General features: G+C 44.8%; 1 protein-coding gene across 2 annotated transcripts in view; it reads left to right on the top strand.

The window, feature by feature from the left end:
* Positions 1 to 6,015: 6,015 nt before the first annotated feature.
* GPATCH11 (G-patch domain containing 11) overlaps positions 6,016 to 12,985 on the top strand; it is a 50,413-nt gene continuing 43,443 nt past the window's right edge. For both annotated transcript variants that reach the window (XM_018563575.1, XM_018563574.1), the window contains exons 1-2: positions 6,016 to 6,119; positions 10,102 to 10,328. In XM_018563575.1, coding sequence (XP_018419077.1) covers positions 6,058 to 6,119; positions 10,102 to 10,328 — 289 coding nt within the window. In that variant the 5' untranslated portion in view covers positions 6,016 to 6,057. The remainder of the gene's footprint in view (positions 6,120 to 10,101; positions 10,329 to 12,985) is intronic.

Genomic DNA, 12,985 nt, shown 5'->3' with positions numbered 1-12,985 from the left:
AGCATGTTTACAGGCATATCATGGTATATAAAAATGATTTAAAAAAAGGTTTATCCATTCTAGTTGGATCCTGAATCAGATGTTGATTTTCAGCTTCAAAGAATAAACTTGTATATGTTGATGTGTAGTGAAATATAACTGTTTAACACTTTCAAGGGGATTTCGTTTTCAAAAATTCAAAAGCCTGCACAAGCACACAAAAATAGGTATAGCTCGCAAAATGAGTGGCTCGTCACAGGCTCCACTGCAAGATCCTCGATGCTGGTCTGACCCTAGAGAATCTGTCAGAAAGGAAATCGACTGCACCACTCCAGACTGTATTAACTTTTTGTTACAATATTTTAAATATTGTTTTTTAACATAAAAGTAACATAAAAAGACACAATAGGAAACAATCCAAATACTGATTATCAAAATGGTAACAAATGGTTTTGTAGTAAGAGCCCTTTCACACGGGCATTCCTATCGGGTCCTTCTGTCAGTTTTTCAGGCAGATCTGATTGGAAGACCAATGTTAGCCTATGAGCAGCCTCATCTAAATGGACATTTGTTCGTTTACATCTTGTAACCCCCAATTCCCCCCCGGTCCGGAAAGTTAAATGGAACAGAGTTCCATTTTGGCGCACCTGATCGTGGCGGATCGGGGCTGATCTAATATACATTGACACATGTCCATTTCCATAGACCAACATGCGTCCAGTAAGTTCAGTTTTTTTTTGTCATGACATTGACATACACTCCGATCAGCAGCTAAAACTGTGTAGGGCTGCAAATAACAGTTATTTTCATAATCGATTAGTTGGCCAACACTTTTTTTCGATTTTAATCAGTTAGAGAAAAAAAATGAAATACCATCTTTTATTTCAAATGAAACACACAAATGGAGTGTTACAAGCAAAGTTTACTTCAGAATAAAACTGTATGCACATTTTTTTCAATCATTGCAGTACCGTGCGTTCCAGTGCGGGCGAGCAGAAAGCGCCATTGAAATGAATGGCACCACAACACACATCCTGCACAGAATTTGTCAGGCAGAAACTAAAAATTACTTTTCCTAACTTTTATAATTTTAATAATTGTACGTATTATATTAGACATTTAAATTAGTTGAATGGATTAAAATAATATAAATTGTAAAACTCCAATATAATAAAATAGCCAAACCTTGTATTTAAGATAAATAAAAGCCCGGGCATCAGTTTAGAGCTAGCCATGAATATTGGTCGGAAAATTATTGCTCTCAGTGCGGTGCACGTGGTAATACCTGGTAATACCTAATGTGTCACCTTTCCACTTCACTGGGGAATGACCACTGCCTGCTGAGGCAACTGAATGTAAATACAGCATGCAGTGGCTGGGAGCAAAAGCCAGCCTCATATTGTCTATTGGCGCTATATAAATCCTGTATAATAATAATAATATTGGCTATTTTAAATTACAATAGTAGGCTGGCTATTGCACCCGCCTGCTGTCAATCAGCAGAGGAGGGAACTGAAAGAGAAAATTCTCCTTCAGGTCCTCCTCTGCTGGGTGGGTACAATAGCAAGTCTGCTATTGGCTATTGCAATTTAAAATATCCAATAGCAGGCTGGCTATTTTTTCCTGCCGCTGATGGGAGACTTGACGCCGATGTTCTATCGATCCCTTGGACTCGTCCGAGGGATTGATAGAACACCAGCAGAAGAGGGGGAACTGGAGGGAACGGGGGCAGTGAAGGAGGAACGGGGCAGCAGCGCAGGTACCAGGGGGGGCAGTGGGGGAATATAGAGTTACCGCAGTCTCTTCTCCCCGCTTGTGCCGGCTGCAGAGGGCAGTGTCCCCGCTGCCTCTGCCGATACAGGCGGGGATTGAAAGGGACACAGACCGCTGCAGCCAGCACCAGCGGGGAGGAGCAGGGCGGCGGTGACAGCGGCAACTAATCGAAAATCAACATCGTTGTCAACGATTCTCATTATCGATTTCATCTTTTAGTTGTTGCAGCCCTAGATCCATGCATGGATCACCTGCTGATTGGAACTGAAGGCACTCATGTGAAAGGGCCTAACTCCTCTATGAAGGATACAGGACACTGGATGCTGCCAATATCATAACAGATCAGGAGACCTACTTGACCACTGAATCACTTTCCCCCTGTTGTTCTTCAGAAATGCAACAGTGGCCTTAGATGTGTGTTTTGGATCAATGTCATGTTGGGAAAAGTGCCCGACGACCAAGGTCGTGGAGTGATGATAGCATCTTCTTTCAATATAGAGCAGTACATCTGTGAATTCATGATACCATCAATGAAATGCAGCTCCCCGACACCAGCAGCACTCATGCAGCCCCACAGAAGGACACTGCCACCACCATGTTTCACTGTAGGGACCATGCATTTTTCTTTGTACTCCTTACCTTTGTGACGCCATACAGTTTTGAAGCCATCAGTTCCAAAAACATTGATCTTGGTCTCATCACACCAGAGTACAGAGTCCCAGTAGTCTTCTTTTTCAGCATGGGCCCTGGAAAATTGTAGGTGGGCTTTTTTGTGCATGGGTTTAGGATTAGGAGAGGCTTCCTGCGTGGACGACACCCATGCATGCCATTCCTCTGCAGTGTACGCCATATTGTGTCACGGGAAACAATCACCCCAGTTTGGCTTTCTACTTCTTTAGCTAACTGCAATGAACTTGCATGGCGATTTTCTTCAACCCTTCTCATCAGAAGATACTCCTGTCGAGGTGTAAACTTCTGTGGATGGCCTGGATGCCTCTGTGAAATAGGTTGCAGTTCCATCTTTGTATCACTTTTGCTACCATATTTTGACAGATAAGTAAAGCTGTGCTGATCTTCTTGTAGCCTTCACCTTGCTTGTGTAAATAAATGATTTTGTTTCTCAGGCCTTGTGACATTTCTCTTTTATGTGGTGCCATTGCTGACAGCATGAAATGGGAAGGGATTTTGTTTGTTAAGAAACCCCCTTTTATAATCAACTGTCTGCTGGACACCTGTGTAATGAATAATTATACTCACCTGTAGTTTTATTCTTGTTAATTAGGATTTTGTTATCTAAAATTTAGCTTTGCTCCTTTGACTTCCAATGGGGTGTATTTATTTTTGCAACATGGTGTTGAATGAATTTGTTAGCAAAAATACTTTTTTGTGTGTGTAAATGAACAAATCTTGGTTGCAATCAATGGCCTGCATTTGTGGGAGTATTTTGTGGGAGAGAGAGAGAGATCCCCTTCACTTTCTTCAACTTTGTTATGTTGCAGCCTGATACAGTTGTTTAGAAAAAAAAAAAAGCTTTGTCAACCTGGGACAGGAACTGCTGTTATGGGCCGGATAATCAGGGAAGAAATGTGCAAACAGATTTGTAGAAAATTAATAAAACTGTATAGAGTCAGACATGAAACCGACCATACTGAGAAATAGATTTCTACATTAAGTACTGTCTCTAGTCCTATCCTGCTCCTCAGGGAAAGGAATCATGCTGATGAATCAACCCACCTTGTCACTCACCCAAACCAGATCCATGCAGCAGATAGGACCACGTTTGCAGCTTGAAGCCTCTGCCATACGTCTCAGAAAGCTGCTAAAATAGGGTTCTCTCTTATGTCAACTCCATCGTCCCTGAGCAGATGAAGGCAGCTTTTAGTAACGCCCCTGAGGAGGACAGGAGAACATAGAGGATGGAGAAGAGAGGAGAAAAGAGAGAGTGGAGGGGACAGGAGAAGAGAGAGGATGGGGAGGACAGAGAAACAGTGAGGAGGTACTTACGCTCGCATATAGCCAGCTTCACAGCCAAAGAGCATGGAGCTGGCTTTCCGGCCAATCAGGGAAAGCCGAGTGGTGAGTCATTACCCACTGCCTGGCTTCCTGACTGGCTGGGAAGCCGGCTTCATGTTCCTCGCGGCACTGCCGGTCAGAAGAAATCTTCTGGTATCGGAGCATTTGGACGAGTGCGAATATTCACCCAAATGATCAGTATTGGCACCAATACTAGTATCGATATGACTGGATTCCTAACGGAAGGGAGCAGTGGCGTAACTAGAACCTTCAGGGCCCCGGTGCAAGAAACCATGAAGGCCTCCCCCTACCGCAATGGCACCACATGGTTAACAGGAAGGCTGCCGAGGTCCCCAGCAAGCGCGGGACCTCAGGCAGCCGCTTGTTTAAAATGTTAGTGCGGTGTTCTGTCGAGAGCGCCGACCCAGTATCTGCGCTTACGACACAGACGGGATTAACGAGGAAACCAGCATTTATTTACAAAGTATTCGTTTATAATGGTTAATTGTGACCATTAATAATATACCGTCTATGGCAGTAAATGAAGGATGGAATATTATTAACGGTCACAATTAACGATTTTAATTAATTACTTTGTGAATAAATGTGTTTCCTCGATAATACTGGTCTATGCGCAAGCGCAGATGCTGAGATCGGCAAATTAGACTACGTCGTCGTTCTCGACAGAACACCGGTATCTGCGTTTAGTATTCGGCTATGCCAAATGCCCCCAACCCCCCCCCCCCCCAACTATAATGCATTGCTGGGACTTGTAGTCCTCTATAGCTGATGCATTTCTGCAAGTGCTGCAATGCAGAATGGCACCAGCTATAGGGGACTACAACTCCCAGTAATAATTTATACAGAAATGCAGATTAGTTCCATCAGCTATACAGGACTACAAACTCACAGAACATACAGGCACAGAGATTAAATCACTTACCTTATCTAACTGTCCTCAAGGCTGGAACACCATGCAGCAGGGGTGTGTATTCAGGAAGCTCCCGGCCGCGGCCCCAGCGCTGGCTGTGGTACAATTAGACCCAGTGTGTGGCTCTCTGCCTCACTTGCAGGGCGGCCAAGCGGATGGCGCCCCTGCGCCCCCAGCATTCCCCTGACCTGCCACTGGTACTAGCGGGCCCACCTCCTCCTCTCCTCGCGCTGGCTCGGTCCCGCACCGGCGGTACTTCCCCTCTGCCTTGCGCCTGACGCTGTTTGAAGACGAGCTTCTGGTGGCCGAGTCCACCTGCAATGGGAGAGGGGAGGGAGGGGACGCGGTCATTGCTGGCGCCGAACCGAATCTCGCTGGGCCACGGGCCCCCGCATGTTATGCTACCAGGGTCGCAATTGCGACCCTGGTAGTTCCGCCAGTGGTAGGGAGACAATGACACGACCTCGTCATTCTGGAGGTGACTGACAGGACATGGTGATCTACACAAGTACGAGCTAAGGACTGCAGATCTAAGGGGACCTGTAAGGCTTAGGATGAGCAGTACGGATTAGGATGAGCTGTGCGGACAAGGGTGACCTGTAAGGATTAGGACGAGCCGTGCGGACAAGGATGACCTGTAAGGATTAGGATGAGCAGTGCAGACTAAGATGACCTGTAAGGATTACCCCTGTAAAGATTACTAAGAACGCACATTGGGGGTTAGAATTAGCAGTGTGCATTCAGATAACGTGGACAGCATTTACATGACCAAAAAAAGACGAAGATATAAAAATACACGCATATATATATATCTATGTTTATTTATTTAGCTACCTGAAATGTCATGGATAGCAATGGTGGAGGTGTGGAGAATTGCACAGGACAGCAATGCTAGACGTTCGGGTCACGCATGCCCTGTAGAGCGTAGTGGAAAATGTGACAGGGCGTTATAGCGTATCAGCCAAGCTCAGGGACGCATGCGCAGTATGCCTATTAAAAAGCTCTTCGCAGCAAGCACATCAAACCAGCTAAGGTTATAATGAATGTCAGGCACGCAAGCACAATGCGGCGCTTTCGAGAGCTCCTCGCAGCACACCTGTCATATCGGCCAATGACATAATTGACTTATGCGCAGTAACGCTCTTGGCTTTTGCGACAGAACAGCCCATTTATGCAGGACGCATGCGCAGTGCGCCTCATTTTTCAGTGTAAAACGTAAACTGCTGCCGACGGAAGTGACGAATTTGGCAAATCTGATAGCTTAGCTTTTGTGACAGAACACAGGACCAGTGTAACCCTGAAAAGCTCAGTTCCTGTTGCTGGCAGTTCTTAAAAAAAGGATATAGAGTGATTGAATCGCGATGAGTAATGTTGTGGAAGACGAGGAGGATGATTACATGTCCGATAACTTCATCAACTCCTCGTAAGCAGCGCACAGTCATTTCACGTCCCATGTCGGCTCACTGGCTTTATGGGGTTTTATTTAGTTTTTACTGAACCTGCCCTGTAAGCAGTGCAGATATAGGCTTGTCACTTTCCATCATATAGACCTGCATGTAGCCTTTATTAGTTTTAGAATGGGAGCTTAAAACAAATATTGTGAATCTTGGTGTTTTATGTGTATTTCTAACAGATCTGTACCGTAATCCAGTGTGAAACTTTGTCTGCTGTACATGAGCTTCCTGCAATGAAGGCAGTCACTGCTGCTCTCTCTCATTGTGCAGGGTGGCCAGTCTTGTATCCAGCTCCCTTCTGTAGTTTTTGGGCTTGTTCACACCAATTGTGTTGCGTTCCAGAGCGGGAGCTCACAAAACTCCCTCCTTCGTTCTGGGGCGGGAGGGGGCGTGGTGGTACATTGAAGTCATTGGCACCGCAGTCAGGCCCCCCCACCCACTGTACGATCGGACACGTGCCAAAACAATGCCTCCGTTCCTTTCCACTGCAAACGCAAAAAATGCTGCATGCTTTATTTCTTGCATTTGCAGTGGAACGGAACGCAGGCAATGTTTTGCCACGCGTCCGATCGCATGGTGGGCGTGGCTGCGGTGCCATTGACTTCAATGCACCGCCTTGCCCCCTCCCGCCCCAGATTAAAGCGGCAAGTTTTGTGAGCGATTGCGGTGCGTTCCAGCAGCTACCGCTCTGGAACGCAATGCAATTGGTGTGAACAAAGCCCTTCAGTAGGCAGCCTGAAGTGGGTTATCCCGCTGGGTTCCTCCTACAGCTCTGCTCTCTGCACAGGCTGTGTACAGCACTGTGATTATGTCACTGCTATTTTGTACAATAACTAGGTTTTAAAGGCGGTTGGTGCACTTAAACTGGATTTATATCCTTTGCGGCTTTTGAGGAATACTGTATAGTTCAATTAATGTTTTACGTCCGGAGTTCACTTTTAGATAACCTGTATGTTGTGGGCTTTGGCCACATTTGATGGGTGACTGACTTTTACTGCCCTTTGAAAAGGGATCTGTAGTAATCAGCACTTGTATAAAATTGGCCTTGAAGCAAAGCATCACAACTGGTGCATGTGTATAAGCCTGAGTGGCCACCATGTTAAGTTTTAGGTGCATGGTCAAAACATGGGTCACCCACCTATTTTTACCACCCCTTTGCTGCCCCTGTGAACGAGGCCATCCAGTAAATAATTTTCATCAGGGCAAAGTAGAAATTTCCAACAGTATTAAATGGAGGCTCTCTTAGGTGCATGCAGATTCCATCTCAAGTGCCTCCAGACCCTAAAAACCTGGGGACTGGGATAAGGAAATACCAGGAGAATGGGGATGCTAATGGATGATCCACTCTGCCCCACCTTGATTTTGGTTACTCAGCATGCTGGTCACTTTTAAAGTGGAAGTGTAGTTAAAAAAATGTTTTATTGCATTGATTTATAATGTACACATAAAAGGCCCTTTCACGTCTATTCCTGAGTTTTTTGATGCATTGTAGGGATGCGTTACATTTCAGTGGGTCCATTATGTGTGTCGACACACTATAAAAGATGTACCCGGCTCTTGTTTTTTTAGCACACTGCCAGGGAACGCATGTATTCATTCTATTTGTTTTTGGTGAGCTGACAAGCAGATGCATTTTGTTTACTACACATATACTACTTGTGGGTGCCATTGCACTTGCACAGCGTAAAATGTGCATACGTGGCTATGAAGCCACCCAAAGTGTCCTATCATATAATGAAATTGTTGCTTGCAAAATTCTTTGATGAGGGTCTAAAACTAAACCCCTTTGTTCAGTGGCAGCACAAAAAGGGGCAGCAATTCTACCACTTCTGGGGCTGCCAGAACCCACTTGCAGTGCAGGAAGTACTGACATTGTGTGCACTCCTCAGTTGGATCCTTCTAGTGACGGAGACACTTCTGAACCCACCCATCTGTGACCTGGGCGCCTGGAGTGACCAGCCTCCTTTCCAGCAACTATAGACCTTGGACTATGGAGAACTCCCTTGCAAATCTTGGGGTTCAAGGAACTACTATCCCAGATTTATGTGTGGAGTGGATATGCTGCATATTTCCCCTGGCATTACGTTTAAGTCACCCTGTGCCCATTATAGCTACAGGATGTGGAGCCAGCATCACTGAAGGGGGTTAACTCTAGACTTCCCATTGAACTTGTTACAGTTTATTTGTCCATTTGTTTCATTGTGTTAATGGTGGGATAGGTGTAGTTGAGTAGATTATCCTATGCTAGACACTCGGGAGATAATCCCATCACATTTGTTTTCCCTCTCCCTATTCTTTCATGACGGCACCGGGTAGGGGATTGTTTTGATTGTGTTTTTATGTTTTTAGACCACCAGAACTGTATAAATACTGTGCTGGCTTTCAGTTCTTGTTTTTACTCCAAAATGTGTGCGGTCTGATTCTTGGGGTAAACAACTGCTATATTCAATATCTTCTGGTTCCAGAGTGGAGGAAGCTGGATTCTGACAGAGGTACCCAGTCGGGGGTCTGGGCGGGTCCAACACACCATTCGCTTTGGTGGACAGCCTTACAGCTCCCCCCCACTAAGGAGGATGTTGAGAGTGTCATTTCTGATGGTGAAAACAGTGGAACATGCCTGTGCAATGTGGGTTGGCACAAGCGCTTGTTGTCCGCATTGGCAGATTGTGTGACAGGGTGACAATGGAAGGTAAACTTTAAGGGGCAGGGACAGAGCATTGTCACCCTAAAGCAGTGGTTCTCAACCTTTATAGTGAGGGGAAGACTGCTATCCCCTCTCACTGTGCACACGGAGCGGCAGGGTTACTTTTAACCCTGTCGGGGAAAAAAAAAAAAACTTTCTCCTGGAAAGGTTTAGTCTGCTCGATGAGAAAGTTTTTTTTTTTTCTGACTTACGGCGGCCCCGATGTCAGAAAAAAAAAGAGCAGAGAAAGCGCTTCTCTCCTGGGTAGCCGGAAGCCGCTAGGCGACCCCTGGCAAATCGTCATTCGACCCCCAGGTTGGGAACCACTGCCCTAAAGGCAATGTATACACCGGTTTGAGATGGTGTAAAGCAGTGTGTACAGCAAGCCTTTGCAAAGCATGTATAAGCTTTTGCCAAAAAGTTTTGTTGAAGCCTTAAAGAAGATGTCAGTGCAAGTATTTGGATATTAAACAGAAATCTTAATGGGAGTGCTCAAGTAGTTTTGAAGCCTACTTGCATGTTACAGTCATTGAGTAATCAGAATACAAAATTCCTAGACAATCCTAAGATTATATTGTAACGTGCAGGCACCACAGGGTGAAGGCTAAGAGGGGATGTTTGTATCGCTGGTGAGACTGAAACGCCTCGCTAATGGGTGGTCTTCACAATGTGGTAAATAATATCTGCAGTGTAGTTCAAGAGATCTTTATTCCGAGGCACTATTTGCTTGTGGCCAGTGATGGTATAGGTTCCGAAGAAGCCACATATGAGGTTCCACAGTATAGGGCTTCCCAGTGGAAGCTGTTTCCTGTGGAATTACATGCGTGGCTTCTCCTTGAGACACCGCTACCTTTATGTCCACAAGAGAGTGTTGCATCTTAATAAGGATCCCTTGAACTCCATCCTGGCTATTTACCACGTGGTGGAGACCACCAAGCGGCGACGTGTTTCAGTCTCATCAGCAAGTGCATTCCAACATCACCAGATTAGTCTATTTGCGGATGGATTGCAGAGATCATTTTACCTTTTCAGTCCATCCACAAACTTTCCTTTGTATTCTGGTGATGCTAGAGTGCAACTGCTGATGAAACAAACCACTGGATGGTGGGTGGTATATGACTTCATGACTGCTGTGTTTACTGGATAGAATTAGCGGCTCACCGAATGAATTATTTGTTGCCTGGTATTTCTGTTCAATTTCAAGATCAATGACTGAAAAACAAATCTACACCATGCATTTGTAACTATGTTTATTTTTTCCATTCCAGAAAAGATGTTCGTCCAGGAATACCTGTTCCAAGAAGTGTCAAGGCATCCTATGAGAAAGAAGAAAGACAAAAGGAAAGTAACATAAAGAACAGACAGAAAAGCTTGAAGGAGGTGGAACAAGAGAGAAGAGACACAGTTCTGAATGAGGCTCTTAGCAATAAAAACAAAGGGTTTGCGTTACTTCAGAAGATGGGCTATAAAATGGGTGAATCCCTTGGCAAAAAAGGTGACAAATTCATAGATACATTTTGTGAAATGCATTTTAGTCTGTGCCCAGTTTATGTATAGTATGCAGACATTTTTACAGGCTTATTGTATAAAGAAAAGAGAGAACTGCAAGGTTTAGTAACCCTACAACAATATGACTTCCGTAAACTGAACCGTTGTAAGTGTCATGGTGGTGACTACGTTGTTGTGAACCTCCAACTACACTGTAAGGAAAGGCCAATGAGAGGAAGTAGATTTACTTGGGAAGTGTTGGCCGACAGGATGGTGCTGGACCATGGGAGGTAGTAAAAGTTTGCATTTCGTAAATGTGAAAAACAGTTGCAGTCCTAGAAGATATTCATCTGCAGACAGTTTAATTATACTCAGATGGAAAGGAAGTACTCTTTCTTCAGCTGGCTCTGCCTCTAGATGGGCAGAGCCAGCTGTCAGTCACGCAGCTGGGCGGATCCCTGAACAATGGTCGGGTTCCGCTTCAGCTGCGGCGTCTCAGTATACCACGAGCTAGAGCTCGTGGTATACTGAGCCTAGGGTGACGGGAGGACGCTAGTTTGTGTCCTCCCGTTACCCTAAGGAGAACTATGGGGAAAAGACTTAACCCCATAGTTCTCCTTTAACCATATCTGGACTTACCGTAAGCGCCCTGAATAATGGGACTTGATCTAAAATGCAGAAGAAGCTCTTGCTTATAATGCGTAATTTCTCGCTCACACAACAGTGTCTGCAGTTTAAATAATAATTATGATATAGTAGTGTTATCATTGCTATATTGTATTTTCTCTGGCTCATTCGTACACATTAATAATCGGCTAACTAATCGATTTTGAAAATAATCGTTAGCTGCAGCTCTACACAGGTCCTAGATTTACAATGCTCCCGCAGTGTACTGTACGTATGGAGGAGCAACGTTGACACTATAGGCTGCTCTCCTCATTTTGACTACAAACACCTCCCCCTTTCCTCATCTCCATTACATAGACCTGAGGTGTTTTGTAGTTCAAGCTATCTTTTTTAGCTTTGGATAGAGTAAGGAAGGGTTAGAAACTCTTTTGGGTTTTTCCCCAGTCATTTTCCAGGACAGCCAATGGGAGAAAGCTCTGCCTGCCTTGAAGGCAGGAAACGCAATATCCACATTAGATTAAAAAAAAGAGCCTCCTACAATCCCACCTCAAGTGTTTTTTTTTGTTTCCTCCAGCCTAACAGAAACATTGTTTAGTGTTAGTCGTGCTAGTTGCAGAGGGTTATGGTATCTTGAACACAGTGACAGGTGTTTCTTGAGGATCTGCATACATGGGCTTTCTGATCGGACCCCCAACCGATTTTTTTTCCCCATAGTTCTCTTAAGGGTCACTGGAGGACATATACTAACCTCCTCCAATGACCCAAAGCTCAGTATATGGCGGGCTACAGCTCGCAGTATACTGAGACCGCCGCAGCTGGGACGGATCCCGACCTTACTGTCTATCTAGAGGCAGAGCCAGCCCCTTCCCCTATCCGTTCTTCCAGTCCGCGCTGGAGGATCGGAGAGGGGGAATCCCTGCAGGGAGCCGTGACTGACAGTCACGGCTCTCTAAGAGGGAGATGATTGAGAAGTGAGTGAGCGAGCGACGATATGTGTTCGCTCACTTCCCGATCTATTGAGCCACCGTGTGACAGTTTCATTGTCACACGTCGGCTCAAACTATGAGGGTGAGTGGAAATCGCTCACCTCATAGTTCTCCTTTTTTAAAGTGTATTTCCTCTTTCACAGCCAAATAGGGATAACACCTGTTTTATATTTGTTACATGTTCCCATTCCTCATAGTTCTCAAGTATAGGGCTCAATCAATTTGGGTGGAATTCACACTATATTGAGTGTGAGAAGGGCTTACTTGTCTGGTGGGATTATTTTTCTTCTTTTTTTTTTTTTTATGGTGGAATTTATGGAGGGGAGGTGGGCAGGATAGGGTGGGTTCAGGCAGGGCAACTGGTGGCAAGTAACTTTTAAGGCCTGACTAGTAGCTCAGGACCTAAAATTTTGAGCCATGGATTAATTGATCATAATTGATAATAAGAATAGTTGTCAACTATTCTCATTATCGATTTGTTGGATCACCTAGCTCGCTCTAGCTGGGAGGAGGGCACAGCAAGCAGTGGGCGGGTGCAATAGCCAGCCTGCTATTGGCTATTGAAATTTCTTACGTTTCCTCCATTACAGCTGCTAGTTCCTAGTTCGCTCTGTCCATAAATATCCTGCAGCGGAAGGAGCTTTAGGAATAGTGATCACAGCCCTGATCCCTCATCAACTATTTCCTCCTCTACTGCTCCAGCCAGTTGACAAAATCAGAGGGATCTTCTGATGGTCCAGAAACCCAGAAGTGTTTGGATTAGCCAGATTTCCTGGCTAAAATCTGAATTGTTTTTGCCTATAGAGCTGAGTAGTTTTCACTAGGATAGGAAGATAGACTTTAAAGTAGAGCTAGGAGCAAAATTAAAGATTACATATATGCTGCGTTCTGTAAGCAGTTAAGTTTCAGTTACAAGGCTTAGCATTTACCATATAACACTGTGTGTGGTAATTACAACAGTCTTCTTTTATTCATATCGTTTAAAAAAAAAAAAAAAAAAAAACAAATCCTGGAACACCTTATAAATTTTTTTTGTTTTTTTTGTGGTGTG

Source organism: Nanorana parkeri, unplaced genomic scaffold (genome assembly GCF_000935625.1).
Source record: "Nanorana parkeri isolate BGI_ZX_2015 unplaced genomic scaffold, ASM93562v1 scaffold677, whole genome shotgun sequence".
Classification (NCBI taxonomy): Eukaryota; Metazoa; Chordata; class Amphibia; order Anura; family Dicroglossidae; genus Nanorana; species Nanorana parkeri.
This window is presented reverse-complemented; position numbering and strand designations above follow the sequence as displayed.